Source organism: Aphis gossypii, chromosome 2 (genome assembly GCF_020184175.1).
Source record: "Aphis gossypii isolate Hap1 chromosome 2, ASM2018417v2, whole genome shotgun sequence".
Classification (NCBI taxonomy): Eukaryota; Metazoa; Arthropoda; class Insecta; order Hemiptera; family Aphididae; genus Aphis; species Aphis gossypii.
The window spans coordinates 36,003,821-36,028,055 of record NC_065531.1 but is presented as its reverse complement, the minus strand read 5'-3'; the positions used below and the strand labels follow the sequence as shown (position 1 = coordinate 36,028,055).

At 26.5% G+C, this 24,235-nt stretch overlaps 2 protein-coding genes across 4 annotated transcripts; one reads left to right on the top strand and one right to left on the bottom strand.

The window, feature by feature from the left end:
• The first annotated feature begins 910 nt into the window (after positions 1 to 910).
• Positions 911 to 14,162, top strand: LOC114126732 (uncharacterized). 3 transcript variants are annotated; one of them, XM_027990750.2, is made up of 15 exons: positions 911 to 1,390; positions 2,174 to 2,408; positions 2,490 to 2,637; positions 2,708 to 2,803; positions 3,682 to 3,881; positions 4,015 to 4,146; positions 4,219 to 4,492; positions 4,551 to 4,689; positions 4,780 to 4,888; positions 6,130 to 6,283; positions 6,376 to 6,579; positions 6,653 to 12,551; positions 12,621 to 12,796; positions 12,984 to 13,079; positions 13,243 to 14,162. In XM_027990750.2, the coding sequence occupies exons 1-15, from the start codon at positions 1,237 to 1,239 to the stop codon at positions 13,372 to 13,374; spliced, it is 8,148 nt and encodes a 2,715-aa protein (XP_027846551.2). In that variant the 5' UTR covers positions 911 to 1,236; the 3' UTR covers positions 13,375 to 14,162. The 3 variants fall into 3 exon arrangements, with proteins under 3 accessions (XP_027846551.2, XP_027846541.2, XP_050055513.1); XM_027990740.2 differs by having other exon boundaries at positions 912 to 1,390; positions 12,984 to 13,094; positions 13,243 to 14,161; XM_050199556.1 differs by lacking the exons at positions 911 to 1,390; positions 2,174 to 2,408; positions 2,490 to 2,637; ... (1 more) ...; positions 3,682 to 3,881; positions 4,015 to 4,146 and having other exon boundaries at positions 4,364 to 4,492; positions 4,535 to 4,689; positions 12,984 to 13,094; positions 13,243 to 14,161.
• A 6,065-nt stretch (positions 14,163 to 20,227) lies between these two features.
• LOC114127211 (polycomb protein EED) lies at positions 20,228 to 23,539 on the bottom strand. Its single transcript, XM_027991395.2, has 8 exons — positions 23,123 to 23,539; positions 22,884 to 23,017; positions 22,183 to 22,354; positions 21,936 to 22,068; positions 21,714 to 21,877; positions 21,003 to 21,242; positions 20,753 to 20,905; positions 20,228 to 20,668 (listed from the first exon to the last, which is right to left on the bottom strand). The coding sequence occupies exons 1-8, from the start codon at positions 23,147 to 23,149 to the stop codon at positions 20,462 to 20,464; spliced, it is 1,230 nt and encodes a 409-aa protein (XP_027847196.1). The 5' UTR covers positions 23,150 to 23,539; the 3' UTR covers positions 20,228 to 20,461.
• Between the last annotated feature and the right edge of the window lie 696 nt (positions 23,540 to 24,235).

The window sequence follows — 24,235 nt, the reverse complement described above, 5'->3', positions numbered from 1 at the left end:
ATATAATACGTGTATAAAAAATTATTATTTAACTATTAATTTATCCTTTTTTTTGTTTTGTATAAAACTACAAAATGTAGTAATAATTTTATTTGAAGTTAAAGTTGAAAGAGGGCTCACTAAGTTGATGGTGTTCTGTGGTCCAATCGATCCTTAATCCAGGCTTGCTTAAATTGGACTACGTTTTTTTTAGCCGGCGAACGCCGCTGAAGTTATAAAAACGCGGCGTATTACGTCTGTTGTGTATAGCTACTCCAATATAAACCATTAGACCAATGCATTTTTAATTCAACGGACAACGCCGTGGAATACGCAGCGTTCGAAACGCGGCGGAAATCACATTATACGCTGTGTATAGTCCCAGCCTTCAGTAATTTATACTAAACCATAAAATCTAAAAAAAAAAAATAGGTAAGTAACTGTGTACCACTCTGCTTTACATTAGGCACCGAAATATCGAATGCGTCATTATTATATAGGGCCAGTGGCGTCACAAACATTTTCTTCACAGGGGCAAACATTGAAGTTACCAATGTGTATTTTTTATATTTTTATACAGATATAAGAACAACTTATGTTGGGTATAATTTTACATTTTCAAGAATTTTAACCCATTAAATAAATATTTTTATAAGTTATAACAGAATAATGAACAATAAATTGTACAATTTTAAATATTGAATACATAGACATAATAATGTTAAATATCATTATATAATTTTTATATTATTATGTCTATGGTTTAATATGAATTATCAGCTTACAAAAATAAAAAATAGTAATACATTTTAGTTTGTTTGGTTTTAACTTTTAATTTCTGATACGGCATAAACATACTCACGTGACGGATTGGTAACACTGATAGTGTTTGAACTGAACTGGTTCAACGGAAAAATGTTCAGACAAAACAAATAACAGACTACAGACTACAGACTACAGAGTACAGACTACTAGACTAGTTGACTACAGAAGTATGGACTAGTGACTTCTCAAAGAGACAGAGTCTCAGTAAAATTATCGTTACTAAGTTAACGGTTTCACTTCAGAAACTGGAAGAGTTACGGTGGTGTGTGTTAATAGACTATCGGTAATTCGTCGTGTCTGGTTTTGAGTTCAGTGATGTTATTGTATTTGAACTTTTCAACGTTTTTATAGTAGTTTTTTAATTTTATTTTTGATAATAAGTGAAGCTGTTGAATGTAAATCGACGGTGTGTACTAATAACGTCAAAATAGTATGGATAGTTGCAACATTAAAGTGGCCATAAAGGTCCGTCCTTTAAACTACAGGGAACAGTTGGACGATAAAGTTTACTGGAAAATAGAATCCGACAGCGTTATTCACATTGATCAAATAACTAAAAAGAAGAACGGAGAACAATTTTTTTTCGGTAAAATGTTTAATTTAATCCTTTTAACTGTTGAATAGTTGCTTACAGTATGATAATATAACTGTTGAAGTCAAACTATAAAGAATGAGTTTTTTTTTAGCTTTTACTCGTTACAGTACATTTTTTGGAGGTGATCTAAAAAGACATTCCTATCTTTTGACCTGAAAAATAAAAATAGATTGAAATACCAAACATTTTATTGAAACATAAAAATAAAAGATGCTTAGTTAAAATGTGCCTTTTGATTAGAGTCAATTAAAAATAAAGTAGTTTTAGTATACATACCTTTTTTGATACTGCTAGAATCTTATTTTGGTCAGTAAACAATATTATCTACCCATTTGTATTCACTCATGCTGTTAGGACATGTTATACATTTTTTGTAACCGGTGTTTTAAGATGCTTTAGTATTCTACCTACTTGTGTAGAATTTGTGTTTAAACATTAAGTCAGTTAACTTATTTCTACAAATGTGGTATACAAATTAACGGGTACCTAACTATGTAGTGATTATCAATTGAATATTCATCTTCAGCAAATAATAATTAAAAAAAATCATAACCAGAAATATCAGAGATACATGATACATAAGGATACTTATTTCAAAATCTATTTAGAGTACTTACTATTACTGAAATAATTATTTAATGTGTTTCTGTTTTAAATATTATTGAAATAAGTTTTTTTAGACTTACAATAGGTAATTTAAATAATAATATTGTAGGTTCCTACTTGTATCATTTATTATTATATTATATTATGCTTATATTTTGTCAAATTTAGATAAAGTATTTTGCGATAAATCAACAAACTATGACGTGTTTGACGAGATTGTCAGACCAATTATTGACAGAGGCGTGCAAGGGTTTAATGGTACAGTATTTGCCTATGGTCAAACTGGTTCTGGTAAAACATTCACTATGTCTGGTGATCAGACCAACCCTGGAATCATTCCATTAGCTATTAATTATATGTTCAACGCTATGAATAATTCTACTAGCAGAGAATATTTATTAAGGTATATTGTACCTATATAATTTTTAATTTTTATTTAATAAAAGTTTGATATTATTTTTAAATAAAATATACTTATTTACAGAGCTTGTTATTTAGAAATTTACAATGAAAAAGTAATAGATTTGCTGGAAAAAAAAAATAACAAAAATCAAACAAAAAAAATTGAAATTCAGAAAGATGGCTTACATATTACACCATTAAAGGCTATAGTTTGTCAAAATGCACAAATGGTATAACTATATAATCATATTAGGTTGCTTATTATTTTATTACTTTAAAATTTGTATGATGTATTTTCAGGTTATTGATCTTATGAGAATAGGTGAGAAAAACCGTAGTATTGGAGAAACAGATATGAATGAAAGATCATCAAGATCCCATACAATATTTCGCATTGTAAGTATTTTTAACTAATTAAAAAAACACTTTAAAATATACATTTCTATTAGTCTTAAAAAGACGTTGTAAACACACAATTTGTCAGAGGCAGTTTGAACATGTATAAGACCCTAAGCTTTAAGCCCCGATCAAAATTTAGGGTGGGTAGTTGAGTGGTCATCATTAATAATATTGAAATTGTTTGAAATAGCTATAGGTACCTAACTTATTATTTATCCTGAGATATTTTAATATTTTTTTAATCTGTATTATGAGTAAATAATATATATTGATACATTATAATATTTAAGTATAAGTATTAACTTAGTCAAACTTATTTTTTATTTAGTAAAATATAAAATTTGTGCTGTGGTGAGTAGGTGGTGTATTTTGGCTTGCCCCGGTCAAATGTAATTGTCAAACCATCACTGTGTGTTGTTGTCCCCATTTTATTAATGTACATCATAGTAAATTTGTATTTAATAGAATCCATTTTATGCTGTTAGCTTTAATATTACAGTCAATTTACATACTATCATTTTTTATGATCCAGTTTTATTGATATTTTAATTTTTAAGTGAGTTATAGCTATGAAAATGGTATATCTAAAATGATCATAAATCATTTTAAAATTTAAATATCAATATGAGTCTACATGATGCTTTAGATAGTGTTCTTACCTTTAAGTTTGATAATAGGTAAATTGACTAATATTAAAGCTAACAGCATAAAATGTTAAATGGATTGCGCTGAATAAAAATTTGCTTTAATTTTGTTAGTAAGTTAGAGAAAACACATATTGATATAATGTCTTCTATATTTATCTTGTATGTGAAATTCTTGTAGTTTATTTCAATTAGTTTAATTTTTATCGTTATATTTTAATATGTTTTTAGATTCTAGAAAGTCGTAACATAGATGATGATTGTGATGGGGCATACCAACAATCTGTGATTAATTTAGTTGACTTGGCTGGTTCAGAACGCAGTAGTCAAACTCAGTCATCTTTGGAACGATTTAAAGAAGGTTGTAAGATTAATAGTTCTCTAACAACCCTTGGTCTTGTAATTCAACAACTTAGTGAATGTCCTGATAGGTAAATTATTTTAATCTTTTCTAGAGTATTATTTTATTTTATATAGTCTAATTTTACTATGGTATGAATATAAAAAATGTTTGTATAACTAATGGTATGATTGATTTATGTAATTTTAATTTATATTTTGTAGTTCACAACATATCAACTTTCGTGATAGTAAACTTACAAGAATATTACAAACATCTCTTGGTGGAAATTCTTTAACTGCAATTATCTGTACAGTAACCTTAGCAGTTGAAGATCAAACATCTAATACATTGAGGTACTCATGAGAAATTTATTTAAATTCTTAAATTTTGAATCTAAACTTATGTTTTTTTTTTTATTTTATTAGTTTTGCGTCACGTGCCAAAAAAATTAAAAATACTGCTAAAGTAAATGAAAATGTCACAGACGAAACACTTTTAAAACGTTATAGGGTTCAACTCTCTAAATTGAACAAAGAATTGGAAGGTATAAAACAAAATCAATTTGAAAATGAAGAAGTTAATGAAATTAAATACAAGTATCAAGAAGAAAAACGAACTAATGAAGAATTAAAAGAACGTATTATGCGTTTGCAAAATAATATGATAACATCTGCTCACATAGATCAACCTTCAAATAAAGTAAAAATAAAGTCTTGATTTTTTTTTGTAATGATTCATTAGACTTGTTTTGCTTTAGAAAGGGTATCATCGAAGAAGAACATGGGGAGGAAAACTTGATAATACATTTTCTTCAAATAGTATTCTTGAAACTATTGAAGAAGATGTCAATATGCATAGACCTAGTGTACCATCTAACTTTGGAAATCTAAATAAAGGTTTATAATTATGTATATTCTAATCCTCAATACCTGTATTATTATACTTCTAATACTAATGCCTGATATTATTATTTTACTTTTTTTTAGAATTTAAGACACCATTAGAGTCATTTGAATGGGATTTAATTAGAGATGAAGATCGCTCATCTGTTACTGAATCCATTAATAACGAAAATACTGAACATCATTTTTCTCCGTAAGTCTTTATAATATTTTAATATTAGCTAATTAACCTTACTTGGCCTTGGATTATAGTTATTGTGATATATGATATTAAAATAATTTATGTCTGAAATCTAAATACATCAATAGAAATTTTGATTATAAAATAAATAAATGAAGTATACTGAACATCTCAAAAAACCATGAATGATCCATGATATAAATGTGAGCAACTTTACCTAATGATGAAATGCTAATATTTTGTATTAAGGTACGTTTTCCTAACCTTGCAGGGTTTGGTCGCCGTGTCTGGACGCTCTACACTGGTTCGAGACCAGTGCTGCAGTGGCGTAGTTATGGGGGGCGGGGGGAATATGGGGATAGATCCCTCCCCAGAGCCTTTTTTTTTAATGTTTAAATCATTGACTTATTGAGCCCCCCCACTTTATGTTTAACCAATAAATTATATATCCCTCCCCAAAACAAAATCATAACTACGCCACTGCAGTGCTGTTGCCAGACGCCGCGTCACATTCAAAATACATAGGTTTATAGTACAGCGTCTGGACGCTGCAAGGTAAACGTTCCTTTATACAAATGGTAAGGTTAGGTTATGGTTAGGTTTTTTTGTACAATGTAATGTAAACCTGTAGCTTTATTGTTGAACCATTTTCAACTATTTTTGTTTGAAATTCTTAAAGATTTAAGTTCAATTTTAGACAAAATTACTTATGTTGTTATATTATCATGAATTTTAATGCTATTTTGAGTTATATAGTAAGTTGATATAATATGGTATAAATATATATTATTATAATAGTTAAATACTGATAATTTAATAAATGCAATATTTTTGCGAAAATTCAGATAAATTTAACAAAGTACCAAAATTATAATAAATTACTTTAATATCTATAATATATTACAGCTTTTTCTATAATTGATAATTATTTATTGTTTATTATGATACTTATACTTACTGTCTAAATAAATTAACTGATTGTATAATTAAAAAATAGCTATTTCAAAAAAAAAAAAAATATCATGAAATATATTTAGTGATATAAATAGTTTCTGCTCAGAATCTATTTTCGTTTACAATTACATATATAATTCAAATTTAGCACATCCATATTAATGACCTACTCGATGTATTTTAACTCCATTCATTTTTTTTTTTATTTTAATTATTTTATGGTGTACTGTTAGATACCAATATTCATTCTAATTTGGTGCCACAATACATATTGCTAATGAAAATATTTTGTTATTCAGACCTTCCAACATTCCATTCAGTGTTTGTGAAACCCCTAAAAAAGTTTTAAGAGAACGTGTAAATAATTACAAAAATATGTTTGAAATGAGTATGAAAGAAAACAATGAATTAAGAGAATTCACAACTCTTGAGAAACAAATGTTTTATAATAATGTGAGTAACCAAAATTTTTTTATGGATTACCTATATCCATTTGAATATTCATTACCAATTTCATATAATTTAATAATTTTTTCCTGTTACAGAATGAGCAATTAAAAGAATTGACTAATTTAAGAAAACAAGTTGATAATCTTCAATCTGAAAAAAGTGAATCGGAAAAAATGATTGAAAAACTTAAATACTCAATTCAAGTAGTTGAAAATGAAAAACGTGATATTGAAGTTATTATGGAAGTACAAAAAAATATGCATGATAAACGAGAAACAGAACTTTTAGCTACAATTCAGGTTAATACATTAAAAGACTAACAAGAGTATTAATTTAATAATTTTTTATGTTATTTATATTTTTTTGATGCAGGAAACAAGAGAAGAGTTAAAATTAAAAGAAGATCAATTTAAAAAAACTATATCAAGTGATAACTTTATGGCAGAAAAACAAGAAGAAATTAAAAGACTTGAAATGAAAATTAAAGAAATGCATCAATTGAATAATACATATATTAATGAGATAGATAGTTTAAAATTACAATTGTTAAATAAAGACCAACAACTCAATCTAGAAATGTCTAAACAATCTTCACTTTTGAATGAATTATCTCTGCTTAAGAATGATGCTGCTGAAGTTAAATCTGTACCGTGTGCTATAAAATTTTTAGCTGATAAAGGGTATTTTACTCTTAGAAAATGTGAAATATTGGAACTGGATCAATTATTAGAACATATTCATAGTACAGTTGAACATTTACAACAAGAAAACCAAAGTTTAATTGATGAAAACAACAATTTGAAATTAATTACAAATGAATTTAATATTCAGATGGAAAACATAAAACAAGAAAATAATGAATTGAGTGTAAAACTTAATTCAATTGAAGAAAATATTAAGTTGACCATCAAAGATTTCAGTGGTAGTTCTGAGATAAATGTTGACAATTCTGACACAAAAAGTTTAATTGATTTTGCAGTTACACATTTTGAAGAAAACGCTAACAAAGTTGATATACTGTCAAATGAGAATTTAATTCTAAAAGAAGAATTGTCTTCATCGAATGCAAAACTTAATGAAATAAAATCATTTGTATTTGATAATCTTGATTGTATACTTCAAAGTATTTCTGTTATGGAAGTTGAATCAAGTATGGAAATGGAGAAATTTAAGAAGCAACTTTCAGAAACTATAGAAGAAAATATATTCTTGAAGTCTAGTATTCAAGCATTCAATAAATTAACATTTGAATGTATTGATATTATTGAAAAAGTAAAGACTAATCATTTGAAGATTATTGATCTTCAAGAAGAACTTGCTATCAGCAGTGCCCTTAAAATTGAATTACATGTACAAATTGAAGAATTAAATGGACTGAATGCAAATCTTCAAATGTTTATTGAAAACCAAACTAAAGTTGGAAATTACATTAATGACAATCTGTATGTCAAATCTGACAAATCAAACTATGACTATAGTAAATTAGATGAAATTCAATTGCTATTAAAAGGTAATGAAATTAGTACCAATTCTAATATTGTTTTGAATCAGTTAAGAACTGAACTTCAAACTGTTAAATCAAATCTTGAAGATAAATCGAATATGATAGTCACTCTTGAAAAAAATAATGTGGAGTTATTATCTAAATATAGTGATTTAGAGAAATATTTTAAATCAAATACTAATTGCATTGAAGAAAAAGAAGAAATTGAAAAACAATTACAAGACAAATTGGTTATAAATGCAAATGGATTGCAAGATGCACTAAAAAAATTAAAAGAAATTAATATTAAGCTTGAACTAAATGATTCTGAAATAGATAAATTAAAGACTTCATTAAATTTTGTGAAACTTGAACTTGATGAAAAGCTAAAACGCATTGAAATAGAAAATTCTAAATTTGAACTTGCCCAAAACAAGAAACCAGAAGAAATTAGTCAGCTTAACTTTGTAAATTCTAATCTTACTGCCAAATTATATAATGACAATAATTCTGAAAGTGATATTTATAATGAGCTACTGATAAAAACCAAAGAATTAGAAAATGCAACTTCACAAATAAATGTTTTACAATTGAAAATTGAAGAAATGAAAATTAATACAAATTCTGATGTTAGTATTATCGAAAGACTAAATCATGAACTGGAAGAAAAAATTAAACTTGTTGATCAATTAAAAAATAATAAATCTGAAGAATTAATGAGTAATGATTCAGATAGAATTTCTGAACTTGATGAAATTATCACAAAACTTAAATCAGAATTGGAAAAGAAATCAAACAATGAAAAAACATTGAATAATGAATTGCAGGTTGTTACAGTAGAATTAGATGATGCTATTATTAAAGTTGATGAAGTAAAATCAGTAATTAACATTTTAAACATAAATAACATATCATATATGTCTGTAATAGAAGAACTGAACTTAGAACTTAAATGTATCAAATCCACTCTTAATGAAAAAAATGAATTGATTTTACAATTGGAAAATACTAATTTAGAATTTTTGACAAAATGTAAAAATTCTGATGATCAAATAAATAAAACCATCGCTGACCTTAATGTAAATCTAGAAGAAAAAATTAAAGTTGAAAATGAATTACGAGATGAACTTAAATCTATAACTATTGAATTAGAATGTGCAACAGTCCAAAATAATAAGTTTCAAACTATGGTAGAAAGTATGGAGAAAGAATTAACATCAAATGTTATTTCATTAGAGCAATACAAATCTGATTTAGCTATGAAATCAGATTTATTATCCAAATTAGAAAATGTAAATTCTGAATTAACCATGAAATATGATAAAATTAATGAAACAATGTTAAACAACATGAGAGAAAATGAACAAAATTATATAGATATTCAAAATCAGTTACAACTAGTTACTCAAGAAAAATCATCAATTCAAACTGATTTGAATTTGATTAGCCAAAAGTTTATGGAAATATCTAAAGATCATGAGATGACAAGAAAAAATTTAGAAAATAAAGTACAATTACAAGTATCAAATTATCATATTTTATACACAGAATTTGTTAACTTATCTTGTGATATTGAATCATTATTAGAACATCAATCTATTCAAGAATCTAATTTGAGAGAAGAAATTCTACTAAAATCTACAGAGCTTGAACACTTGCAAAAACAAGTACTTGAGTCCAGTTTACAGCAAGAATATGATAGACTAGAAGAAGAATATATGTTAAGATCTCGTGAGTGTGATGAAGCACGACAAAAAATAATAAATTTTGAATCAGTATTGTCAAGAAATGAAGAATCTGAAAAAATACTTAGAGATAATTTGGAATCCAAGTGTATTGCACTGGAAGAATATAAGAAAAATGTTGAATTTTTGTTTTCAAGAAATGATTCATTTCAAGTTAGGGTTAATGATTTTGAAGATAATGTTTTAGTAGGTTTAAATGAAGAATTCGATTTAATGAAATCAGAATTGTCAAAAAAAACTGAGAATGAAAAAATATTAATAGAAGAAAAAGCAAATCTTGAATGTGTCTTGGACAGGCTTCAAGAAAAACTTGCCAACGTTACTAAAGAAATGGAACTTAGTGAAGAACGATGTGAGGATTTGGCTTCAATTATAAATGTTTTAGTGATTGAAATAAAAGATGCAAATTCTGTTAAACAACGTTTAGAATCTTGCTTGAATGATGCTGAACATGAATTAATTAAGTCTGGAGATTACTGCGAAAACCTTAAATTTGAATTACATAATGTTCAAAGAGAATTAGAAAGTGCATGCATCAATACTGAATGTGTAGAAAAAGAATTACATAATTTAAAATGTAAATTGAACAATAAAATTGATAAAAAAGGCTTAAATGATTGTGATGTGAGAAATAAATTTATTGATCCACTTGTTGATTATGTACATGATATTAAATTAAAACTCACTGAACTCAATTCTGCTATAATATCAGGAAACTCTAGTGAAAAGCAGTTTAGATCAAAAGTTATGTCAGTTGAAGATAATATTTTGCCACACGATGAGACATTGAAACCAACCTGTAGCTTCCAATCTGATTCTCGTGATATTGATATTGACTTTGAAATTGATAATTTATATAAGGTATTAAAAGAAAAAAATGATCTGATAAACAATCTACAAACATCTAAAATTAATATGGAAAATGATATTGTTGAACTTCAATGCCAAGTGAAAAAACAATTTGATGAAATTAATAAATATGTTAATGATATAACATTGATGGAAAATGATCAAAAAGCAAAATCATTATTGGTGAGAAATTTAAATGAAGAATTAAATCAAGTTAAATTATTAAATGATGAACTAAAAGAAAATAATAATGGACCACAAAACGAAATTATTGAATTATCTAATATAAATGAAAAATTAATCAGTGATATATCATCAATGGAAAACAATTTAAAAGAAAAAACGTCATTGATAAGTAATTTAAATAATGAATTGAATGAACTTAAAATACAATATAACAAACTTGAAGAACATAACGAGGCTAATAAAGAACAAATTGGTCATAGCTATGATATTGATTCAGAGTTACGGAATGGTAAAAGGAATATTATAAACGAAATTAATCTTCTTGAACCTGGAAAAATTACAGGCGTTCTCACTAATCATAATTTGTCAGAGTTATTGGATATGTTTGTCAGTCTTATAATGAGTAAAGAACAACAAATTGTAACTGACTTAGTTAATGAACACAACAAGATCAAACAACTATATGAAGATCAAATCAAGCAGTTCCAAGAAGACATTAAAAAAGGAAAAGAATGGCAAGAACAAGTTGAAAATGATAATGAAAAACTTAGTCTTGAACTTGAAAATCTCAAATCTCAAAAACATAATTTCCCTAATAGAGAATTGAAAATAAAAGAACTGACAGAAAAAGTTTTGGAAGCAGAAAATGTATCTTTTAATTATCTGAATGAGTTGCAAGAATTAAAGGCCCAGTTGAGTAAAACAAGTGAACAGAATTATCAGTTATTGTCAGATGAATTTGAAGTATTCAAGACTAATTCAGAGCTGTCTATTCAAGATTTGAAAAATAAACTTGAAAATCTAACCAAACAATACAATGAATCATTAAGTATGTACAAAGACCAAAAAAGTTGTTGTTTCAGTCTGGAAGATAAAATAGAAAAACTTCAATCAGAATGTGATTGTCTTAAATCTATTATTGAAAAAAAAGATGAAAATATTAAAAACTTACTTGAAGGATTTCAATTGAAGACAAATGAATATGAAGCATTGATTGAAAAATATAGCTTACAAAAAGAAGAAATTAAAATGTGTCATGAAAAAAAAATTAATGAACTAGAGTTTGATTTAAGTAATATCAAACATCAGATGTATTGTACAGAAAAAATGCTTAAAGAAATAAAAAAAAATAACGAACAACTACTTGAAGAGAATTCATTAAATTTATCAAAAATTAAACATATGCAAGAAGATAATTTTGCTGTACAAAAAACAGAATTAGAGGATGATAGTAAAATAACCAAAGTTGACAAAACAAAATTTGAAAGACTTGAAAAAGAGTTAAAAGTAAAGAGTACAGAACTTGAAAACCTGAAAACAGATTTAATAGTACAAACCACAAAACTCGAGGAAACTGAAGCACAATGTTCAAAATTAGTCCATGCACTTGAAACTCATAATTTAAAAAATAGTGAATTAGAGAAACAATTAGAAAGTGTTTATCATACTTCAAAGATAAAAGATGACAAAATTGAAGATTATAAAGTTAAATTGAAAAATAATGAAGATAGTTTAATTGAACTAAATAGTTTTACTGATAAATTAAGAACAATACTGAATTGCAATAGTACAATATCGACACTTTATGAAAATGTCTGTTCATTAATGTCCAAATGTGAATGCTTAGAAGAAGAAATTAAAGAATTGAAACAATCTAATGCCGACTTAGATAATGAATGCGAATCTATGTTAGAAGAGGTAAAAAATAAAGACGATAAGATAACAGAACTTTTGACTCAATTAGATGAGCTGAAGCAAAACATTGAATTATTAACAGAAGAAAGAGATTTTTTGAAAAACAAAGCTGAACAATTTAAAAATTTCAATGAAGATGTCAAAAAATTGAATGAAGAAATTTATGGTTATGAACAAAACATATATGAACTAAGAAAAGACAAAGGTCAGCTAATTATACAACACGATAAAGAACTGAAACAACTGAAAGTTGAATTAAATGAAGTCCAAACAAAAAATTTAGAACTCTCAAGCGAATACAGCAAACTATCAGGTAAGGGAAACTTTAGGCTTTGGTGAAAAATTATATTTTTATTGTTTCAATGAATTAAATTTTTAATAGAAACTGCTAAAATGTTGGAAAAATCATTAAAAGAAGACATACAACAATTAAATAGATGTATTGTGGATAAGAATGCAAAAATATCCACATTAGAACTGTTTTCCAAAACAAATACTGACGATCTCAAAAAGAAGAATCATGAATTAGAAAATGTCTTTAAAAGAGCAAGAGATGAGGTAAAATTGTTCAATAAACTATTTAGATGTATTATTTATACGTGTTTATGTTTAATATTTAAGTTATACTCTTATGTAAAATATCTAACTGTTATGATATTAGATGAATAATTTTTTTTATTCGACAATATTGATGAAATATACATTTTTTTATACGTTTAATATAATTCTATTTACATTTTTATAGAATCACATGTTGCGCAGAGAAATACGCCGTTTGAAAGAAATCACAAATGTAATTAGAGTGGATCAATGTACTCAGACTATTGAAGAACAAAGCTTAGTGAGTAGCGCAATAGTAAGTTAAAACAACTTTATTTTTAATATAGAAAATTTTAAATCTGTGAACATAATACAATTAACAGATTGATTAAAAACATCTTTTAATTATTAGTTTTTATGTTTTATACAATGTATTCACATTATAATTATTTTATTTATTTTAGGTGGCAGACCACAAAAGTATGATTGACAGAATTGCTAAGTTTGAGAAGGACAATAAAATGATGAAAATGATGTTACATCATCGTAAATCTAAGATCGAAGAACTTGAAAAGCAACTTAATGAAAGACATTGATAAAATTTAATTTGAAGTGTATTCTCAACTCTGCTGTTACATGTTTATATTTATATATTTATTTGTTTGTAAGATATTAAGATTATTCAATATGTATTTATTTAACTGTTTAATTTGAGTATTGAATTATATTTTGTTCTATATTTAATTATAAAACTATATCTTTAACCCATATAGTATTTGCTATATACTTTGATTTTCAATGTGAAAAATGTGTGTTCTAATTTAAAAAAATATTTTTATTTCTTAGGATAGACTTAAAATGTAATAAATTCATTTTATAGTGTTAATATATTAAATTAAGTGAGATTTTAATAAAATGTCGACAAATTAAAAATATTAACTCTTGTTAAATATTTTAAGTATGTCAGACATCTACTGTAAATAAAAATGTTTATATATAATTTTCGTTGTTATTAAATTATTTAGAAATAAAAATGTTTAACACTATGTATTGTGATAAACTATCTTTCTATAATTTTAAATACTATAAGAGTTAAGTACTAACATTATTTTAGTTAGTTTGTAATATTCTTTTATATTTTAAAAAACATTTTTTTATAGTATTTTACATTTACATACTCAAGTTATCAAAATGTAGAAGCATGATTTATGAATATTTGTAAATGAAACTGTAAATTGTATCTAAGTTGAATTTGAGTTATAACTAACCCACAATGCACATTTAATGTTATAATATACACCTTATGTTTATCTAAAATATTTTTATAAAAAAATGTTCTACTGTTATATATGAATTAAATTTCTGCATCAAAATTATAAAATATTAATAAATATATATATATTTTTACATACTAAAAGTTTAAAGATTATTTGTTTTTCCAAACAATTAAAAACAACACAGTATAAGCACATGTTATGGTGTTTGCTACGGAGAGTAACAATAATAACATTAAATTATTACGAAATTGTATTAATTAGAAAATATATTACAAGTACCACTACAGAACTATATCTTAGTTAATGGATGTAAAAAAATACTCAGTTAGTTTTCACCTCTTGAAATAATAAGTTATACTAAAGAATCTGTTGTTGATGTGTTAATTGACGAAATTTATTTAAAATCTGAGTGGAACAAAAAAAGCTAGTGTTTTTATAGTGATGTTTTTTTGTATTCCTATACCAAACAATTAATTATATGTTATAGAAAAAATTGCTAAATGATACGGTTACCACATACATAAAATGTATGAATTTATTGACGCAACTGGAATAAATCAGTACATACATATAATTACCAACTCTCGTATAAACCAAATCTCATAATATCCACGTTGATATGAAATGCAAATAACACAGTGCTAATTAGTACCTACTCAAATTAGTCAAATTAAGATAAATTTGTAATATAATAATCATGTGTTTGCTTAATAATGAATGCTATAATAAGAATGCTTAAAGTTACTATTATATTAGTTTTTTTTAACCTGACGTAGTAATTTCGTAATTGACTTAATAATTTTTTTTGATATTTTGGTTTTTAATATAAATTACTTGCTAAAAAACCTTTTATTAAATATTTAAATTTTCAAAAGTTAGATGATATAAAGAGAACTTCTTATAGATTTCTAATGAAGATTAGAATCTCAAACTGTTAGAATCACGAACTAAGATATAGGTACCTATATATAATAATCATTGACTATAGATATTAGAATATTGAATTTTTAATCGTTGTCAATGAGATATCCTAAGAAGTGTATCACCGCTGAGACAAAAATTTTAATTCAGTTACCGTATTTGTGGGTGAATAGAAACAGCCAACAGATTTACACCTTTCGGGTGTTATATCTCTGGATCTAAAATATGTACAATGGCTGTGAATTAAACAAAATTTGGGTCTTACCGTGTGCCTTTTATACTCTACAGTAGACGGATTGCAAGAGTTATTTGTTATTATTTTTTTTTTTTTTGTACCTACGTATCAAACATACCTAAATAAAAATCATAAATGATGGACAACACACCGCCGAATACTACATTTAACAAAAACACGAGTGAAATATATTGTACAGATGAGCTGTAGGTTACCGACATTTTACATCAATAAATTTCTCCAGAGGAACGGACAATAGGTAACGCCGGGGCTTTCCACGGAACCCATAATAACAATGGTGGTGCATATTACATGCCCCTATTTTGGTGCAAATTACAAACTCCCCTATTATCGCGTAGCCGGGTTAAGACGTCGTTTATTTATGAAAATTAAAATATATACAAATATATAAAATAAAACACTACAAATAAACTCATTTTTGTTTTTTTGTACATGAATTATAATTTGTTAGTGTATGTCGTTTGTGATAAATTCACCAGCGTAAAAAATGTAAGTATATATATTTCAGGTATTCTAGAAATTTCAGCACAATTAACGAACATCATATTCAAAAAAGTGGGCAAGTGGGTACCGTTCTGCTGTACATTAGGGGGCGGGGTTGACCTCGGACTAGGGTAGGTTAAATTTGAATGCAATGATAGGTATCATTGTATACGAAAAACGATTCTGAACGAAGATGATTTGTCAGCCTAGGATATAATTTCCAGTGGTTGGTGAAAAAGGTGGTTTATGTTTTAATGGCCTGAATACACCAACATTTAAGTTCTTTTATAATTATTGTAAGCTAAACTTATGAAAAATCTTGTATTAAATTTTCAACTCTTAGCTACCTATACAAACATTTTTATGAATTATACCTACAAAATATTCATAATTTTGACGAATTTTTGTCAAAATTTGAACTTCTGCAAATGCTAATAAAAAAAAATTGTGCCTATATATTCTTATAATTTTTTAATCACTATAAGAAGAACATATGAGGAACTTTGTATAAAATTTTCAAGTATTTTGATAGGGCCAAAAAAATTTATCGACACTTCAAAAAACATTTTTCAGAAAAATTGAAAATTTCAGTTGTCTATAAATAGCTCAAAAAAACTCAAAATATTTTGAAAATTAAATCATGTAAAGAAAATGCCAATCTAAATAACTGGTAAATTTTTCAAGTATCTACGACTTATACTTTTTGAATAATAACAAATATTTAAAATCGTTTGGGATAAATCGTTATCTTTACGCTATTTCGTAAAAATTTAAAATTCAAACGCACATAAAATTTTGTTATAATGATGTTATGAGTTTTCTCTATAGCTACTTGAAGGAACACAAAAAATTTTATGATTTTTCAACTTCAAAATTACTTGCAAATTTTCGCGTTTTCGACAGATTTCGTAAAAATTTGAACTATAAACGCTTATAAAAAAAAATTGTGACTAACGATTTTTAATTTTTTTTAGCTACAATAAAAACAATTCATAAGGAACCTTGTATTAAACTTTCAAAACTTTTTGGTTGTCCAAAAATTTTTTATCGACACTTTAAAAAAAATTTCTCAAAAAAATCGAAAATTTCAGTGGTCTATAAATAACTCAAAAAAAGTCAAAATTTTTTGAAAATTGAACTATATACAGATACCACTGACATTAACATTTGGTGAAAATTTCAAGTATTTTCAGTGATTAGTTTTTGAATTACAACCATAAAAAAATCGATTTGGTCAAAAACTGGTTTTGCGTAAAAATTGCCGTTTTTCCGTCATTTTTTTTTTGTTTTTCTCGATTTTTTTGAAAACTGTTAGAAAATGTTAACTTTTTACCTATATAATGCACCAAGGATATTCACTTTTACATCGGAAACCACCCCCATAGTTTGAAATTGGAGCATTATTTCGACTAGTTATGCTGTACACAGACACAAAAAAAAAAAAACAAACACACATCATTGTAAAATCAATACATTCTTCACTCCGTTCAGAATCTAAAACACACATCATTGTAAAATCAATACATTCATCACTTTGTTCAGAATCTAAAAGTCATCGTAAATAGCGGTGCGTACGAATTGCGTCCCGTATAAAAAGGTATAATACTATAATTGCGTCCAGGGCTGGTTAGGTTTGGTTGCTGAATTGCATGATCATAATGTAGTTAGATTAAAAACACTGTCCTCGGAAAATATAGTTGACTAAATAACCACAATATTTAATTCATTTTTAGTTAGTTGGAAATTCAGTCATTAAATAATGAATAAAGCAATCGGATACTTGAGCGGGTTCTAAAAATAATTGGACAAAAATATTATGTCGGTTTAATTTAGGTGCCAATAATCTTACCTATTATTTTGCTATTCAATAAATTCAGTTGCTAAACCATATTGATATTTTTCTAATGTTTTTATATGATATCAATACTGACATAGTGTGTCAGGTGAAAACGACAACTAATTATTTGCAATGAACGACAAACTTTATTGACTGTTTAATGATTTGCTTTTTTTGAAGTCAAAAATAGCAAATTTTGGTAGGTATAAAAATTATGACTAAGTCTTTAAATGTAATTAGTTTTGTCTTAAACGACTTAAACACAAACACATAACTGGGTATGTTTCATTTTTTTTTTTTTATCGTGGAAAGTCCTTAGTTTATGATCGACCATCGTGTCATTAATTTGATAGCCTGATAAAAATGTAATTTACTAATATTCATAGAGATTAGAACCTCAAACTGTTACAACCACGAACTAAGATACACCTACAATACTCATTGACTACAGGAAATTAGAATATCGAATAGAAAAATAATTAATAATATAGATAGTATAGTGACATCTAGTGGTCCGGTATGGTCGTCCGTTATCGTTAAATTTAGAATTAACGATCATTCACTCTACCGCGTGACGACACCAGTAGAACGTAAAGTATATAAACGATTAATCGACTACCATTTCCCGTGGAAGCCTGTATGGTGCAGAAGGCAGGAAAGACACCGCGGCGAAGTGGTACACACCCCCCCTCGTGTCATTGGGACTACATTACGGGTCTCTGTGGCGCGCCCCTGCGTGTGGACACCATCATGTGTGGGACATTGCCCGTATGACACCACAGTGGTAGGGACCCATTGCTTTGTGATAGGCCGCGCCCCTGAGTTGTACCACCATCATGACATGATGAAGTAGTGTGTGTAATCCACCGCCGCAGCGTGCTCTGCCCACTGGTAAGTTCTCCAGTAGGTTGCATAATATCCATCCAGTGCTTCCCGTAAAACTTTTTATTTTATTTTATGAAATTAAAAATCATATAGGTATATTCATTAATTAATAATAACAAAATAATATTCGTTATTTTGATGACAAATTTGACAGAGTTTAACGTAAAAATAAAATAATTTAAACGGTCTCTTCAAAATATTTAAAAAAATTATTTTTTTAAATTATTCACATTTGTTTTTTGATTATACTTGATTAATTTGTATATTATTTTGAATAAGAATAAAATCTGTCGATCAGGTATCTAAATTATAATAAAAAAATGCTAAATAGTCGATTGCTAGTCGTTTTTGATTGTTTTAGTTCCCGAATATGATAAACGATTTGGTGTAAGTTGATGTGTGAGAAATGATTATAATATATGAAATTTATATGATCGCAATGATGGACACAGATGCGGTAGTTTGTCTACTGTCTGGGTGTAGGGTATGTTAATTTGCACTTAGAATGTAATTTTTAGTGGCATGATTATTATATTGATTTATTAATATTATATATTTTTTTATATTTTCAAAATCATGTTTTTGGTGGTTAATTAAAAAAAAATTATCTGTGTTTAAATGCTTATGTTTTTTGATTAACCCTTAACATTTTGAACAAAGTAACTAAAATAAATTTTTAAAATTTTATTAATAGGAAGGTGATTAAAATTAGACTCAACACTTTGAAAATGTTAACATGCGTACAAGATAATACAAGGTGGGGCGTAAAACATGCATTGGTTTTGAAGGGTGGTAGAATATATAATATATAGTTATTGATAATAATATAATATATGAATTATACTGTTCGATTAAATAGACTATATAGTTTTTTTACAATAAATTTTATAGATTACATCTCTAAAATATAGGTTGTTAGCAGTGATAATTGCTTAAATTCAATTCCAGAAGCTTTCAACTGTTTATTAGCAAATTTGGATGGGAAAACTTAGATAAATGAAATAGAAAAATGTCACAAATACTTAAATCTGATGATCACATAGGTCACTCCACATCGCCCCTTATAGAAACCAGGTGCCTGGGAAACATTTATTTCAATTTTACTATTGAAATTAACAATTTAACAACTTTCAACTGAAGCTAACAAAATTAGTTTCTTTCACAAACACATTGAGATCCTTTTCAACTTTCTACCACCACCATAGAATGAGTACTGGTCGTTCAAAACCAATGCATATCTTATCCCCTATCTTTTAATTTCAGTTTGGAGTGGTAAGGAAGAAATGTTGAAATATGCATTATCAAGGCTTGATTTAGAATTTTAGGTACCCAAAATAAAATAAAAATGTGGAACTGCATTAAAAAAAAAAAAAAAATCAAATTGTCACATTCTAGTTTTATTTCTATTATGTTAAAATTGTAAGAAATTTAAATGTTTTTTGAAATCTATCAGTAAAAATAAGACATATTGTGGTTATATTGTGTATTTGTGTGGCCCTTAAAATTTAGATCATGGAGGATTTGATCCTTTTGTTAAATCCAACCTTATATGATCAATGATCATATGTATCATATGTTTAAACTTTATTTATAGGGTATAGCTGCTTAATAGTCATTAAACAATATATTTAATGACTATTAATAAATATCCTATAATAATAATAATTTTATTAATCTTTAAACATTTTTTGTGTGAACCACTGGATTAATGATAATTCATTTGTATATTTATATTACAGTGTTTCTAAATCATTAAGAATGTTTATATAAAAAACTATTTACTGACAATATTACATGTTAAAATTATATTTATTGTGGTTTATAAAATACCTAGAACACTAAAAATATTATTATTAAGTTTTTGTAATACTATATACATAATATATTTCAGTGTATAAAATTATCTTAAATTAACCAAGAATTCTTAATATTATAAACAAGAAAATAGTCATAAACAAAAAAAATTAAGCTAAAAATAAAATACAATACAATAAAAAGGAATATAAAAGTAGTAATGTTTTTACTCAAACGCTTTGCAATCGATCCCAACGCCAGATAGTACCATCGTCACACACACAAATCAAAATGTTTCCATCACGACTAAATGTAGTTTGGCGTATAACTGTATTGCATTTTGGATGAGCTAATGTAGTTACCCGCATTGAAGCCTGATCATTAGAATTTAAATCCCAAACATAGATTTTACCAATGGTATTGCCTAGTGCTAATATCTAAAATGAAAAAAAAATTGCATTTCTTAATTTTTTTGATATTAATATAAATAAATATTTTATAATTTATTATTATGTAAATACTTTTTGGGAAAAATCCATAGAAAATCTGATGAACCATACATCACAATCTTTAAAATCATAATACCATATTTGTGATACTGCAGCTTCATTTGGTTTGAGTTCAGTATCTTTTAGATGACCAGGTTTCCAACAAACCATACAATTTTCACATGACTAAAATTCAGTTTCATTATAATACATAGTTTACATAGTTATATATTTTATTGAATAACAATATGATTAACAAAAATATATTTGATGCAATAATTACCTTGGAAATAACATAATCACCAATCCATCTTACACAATCAACATAATTTCTGTGTATGTCACGAGTTGAAAAAACAGGAAAATGTTCCTTGATAGTATCAAAAGGTCGAGCAGATCTATTTGGATTAAAAGAATAGGATTGTTTAATAGCATCTTGGATATAGTCTTTGTCTAAACTCCATAACTTCAATGAATGATCCATTCCACAAGACATTATACGATTACCATCAATATTGAAATCCTAAGTTCATAAAAAAATAATTATACTTAATAAATAAATGTAATATAATATAGCAATTCTTAAACGTATGTAGTACTCAGACATTTGTTTAACAGACTGTTGAAAAAGGTTTTTAAATTATAAACTTCAAACAGCTTTTTTTTATTCAATGCAAAACATTATGTTATAGTTTGTATTTTTTTACATTAAAAGTAACTGTAACAACAGTAAGAAGAGTATAAAATAATATACTTAATCTATATCTAATTATAAATTGCATTCATGCGTGTAATATATACATGACTGGAACCGACTATTGAGTTACACTCTTAGTCACTGATTTAATATAGTGGTATTGTGGTAGTTATATTACATAATACTAAGATATGAATTAGATAAAATATGTCAACCTATAATATACCCATATACTCTAATAATAAACCTAAAAAAAAATATATAAATAACAATATGGAAAATAATTATTTAAATTACCGCTGAGAGAACTTCATCTCGATGACCTTCGGCGCCACCAAAAATGACAATACACACGTCACTTTTGATATTCCATAAACGTAAAGTATGGTCTTTAGATACTGACAACAACATATTTGTATCAATTGGATGAAATTGTAATTCATTAATTGCTTGTCCATGACCTAGGATTAATAACATTAAATTTTTAACATAGCCATTTTGTATAGTAAATTATCATACCAATATAATGTCGAATAGATGACATAGTGACTGGACTAAGAATTCGTATGATGCCTCGATTACCAGCGATAGCTAAAAGTGGTTTGCCGTTTTCATCTACAGACCATGCACAAGTATAAAATGTTTCATTTGTCTATATATACATTTTATATATTAAGGATAATTAATAAAAAAATCATTTAATTAGATACAAAGTTATAAAAAAATAATAATACATTATAAATAATTATTAACAATAAAAGGATACATCTGGATCTGCATAACTTTGTAATAAATTAATAGTGCCATCATCTAAACATTGGTAAACTGAAACTCTATTACTGCCAACAGATGCAAATATCAATGGTTGGTCTTCATTTAATAAATGATTAAATTGAACACCAAATAGTGATTGACCATGGTCTTCTCTTAATGCACATCTGTTAAAACATTTCTGATGTTATAATCATTAACTCACAGCGCCAGATTGGCAAGATATTGGTCTACCAAGTTTTAGAATTTTTAACATTAGATTACAGCTACTATACACTTTAAATAATTCAAACCAATTAGATTTTCTATCAATATTTTTACTAATTTATCACAAAAAAAAAAAAAAAATAAAATAAAAAATATGATCAAATACTCAAAACCGGTCCATAGTTTTATTCGGTAGCTCACCAGACCAATCGGGGCCTGTTAATTCAAAAGAATATCATTTAAGTGTCATTATGAATAATATTTTTCCTAATAAAATGTATATTATTTTTCGATGATACATTGCTATTCAACATAATATTATGTATGTATATTTTAGTTATTGTTTTCGCAAAAATAGATTTTATAGAAAAATTCATTATTAGTTCAGATAAATTATAATTATTAATTTGATAAATATAATAGTTTTGTATTGTACATAATTTATAATAAATAATAAGTTATATGTATCATTAAGAGTTTAATACATACGAAAATTTGTACTGAAGTTTAACATTTTTTGTATTATTGGAAGGTTTGGATTTCGTTTTTCGACCACGTCTAGCTGGTTCATGGCTTCGTGTTGTGAGATCAGTATTTGAGCTATCTATACTTGATGTATCATCCTAAAGAAAGTATAAATTATTTTATTCTTAGATAAATGTAAATTTTGTATAATGACATAACAATAGGACATATTCATATCAAATTTCAAAATAAAGAAAACTTACAGACTCTATTAGAATAACGTCAGACATTTTTCTGTTAATTTAAATTAACTATTTAAATATTGTAAAATTTGTATAAAGATTATATAATAAATTAAAGTTCAATAAAAAAAATTGTTAAAACTCAGAATTCCAGTTTTTTTAAATCAACATGATGGCTGATTGGCATGATAATTTTGAACAATGATAATTGATAATGTATGAGACGCTTTTGTTGATAATGTGATAGTAAGCAGTCTTGACAAGACGACATTTGGAAAAAAATAAGTTTTTATTTATTAATTTTCTCAACTACTAAGAGTTTTTTAAGTTTTGTAAGAAATTTAAAACCGTTACGATTTTCTAAAAAAATTGTCCGGTACTTCGGTATTGAAGTTGTAAGTAATAATGTCTAGCTAACCTAACCCATTGATGTTAGACAAGTTAGGGGAGTTCGTTTCACACGTACGTATTTCACACGTACGTATTTCACATCGGCGTTGCGAGTCGATCGAGGGAACACAATTTACAATTGTATTATGTTATAGATTTTTATAAGATTTATCTATGTACTACATAGACGAGTGGTATTTGGAAACGTAAAATACTACTATGAACAACAATGATCATATTATGTGCTCTGTTATTGTGTAACGCATAATAGACGAGGTCGGAGGTTTTTATGATGAACGCACGTAAAAATACTTAAATTCAAAGGTCGCACGCTACTTGGTCCTTCCGTATTAAAATATATGTACCTCCATCTCGTGGGATAAATATACATATATATATATATAATATGCCATATACGTATTTATTTATTTTATAGGTACATAAATGATAAATATACATTTATAATTTATATATATCTAGCTGATGGTGTACTTCTTATACTTATATATATATATATATATGGGAAGGTAATAAAATATTATAAAAAACGTCAGCAGCCCTGTTAGGACAATAATTTTGCAGAAAGGTCCATGGGAAATTTGTGTCCGGTCTATACAACGGCTGAAGATAAAGACGCTAGTGCAATAATAATAATAGTAATATAATAACGGTGCAGGGGACAATGTAATATAACCGTGTGTATAAATATATATGGTATCGAAGATAATATAATATTATAAATGT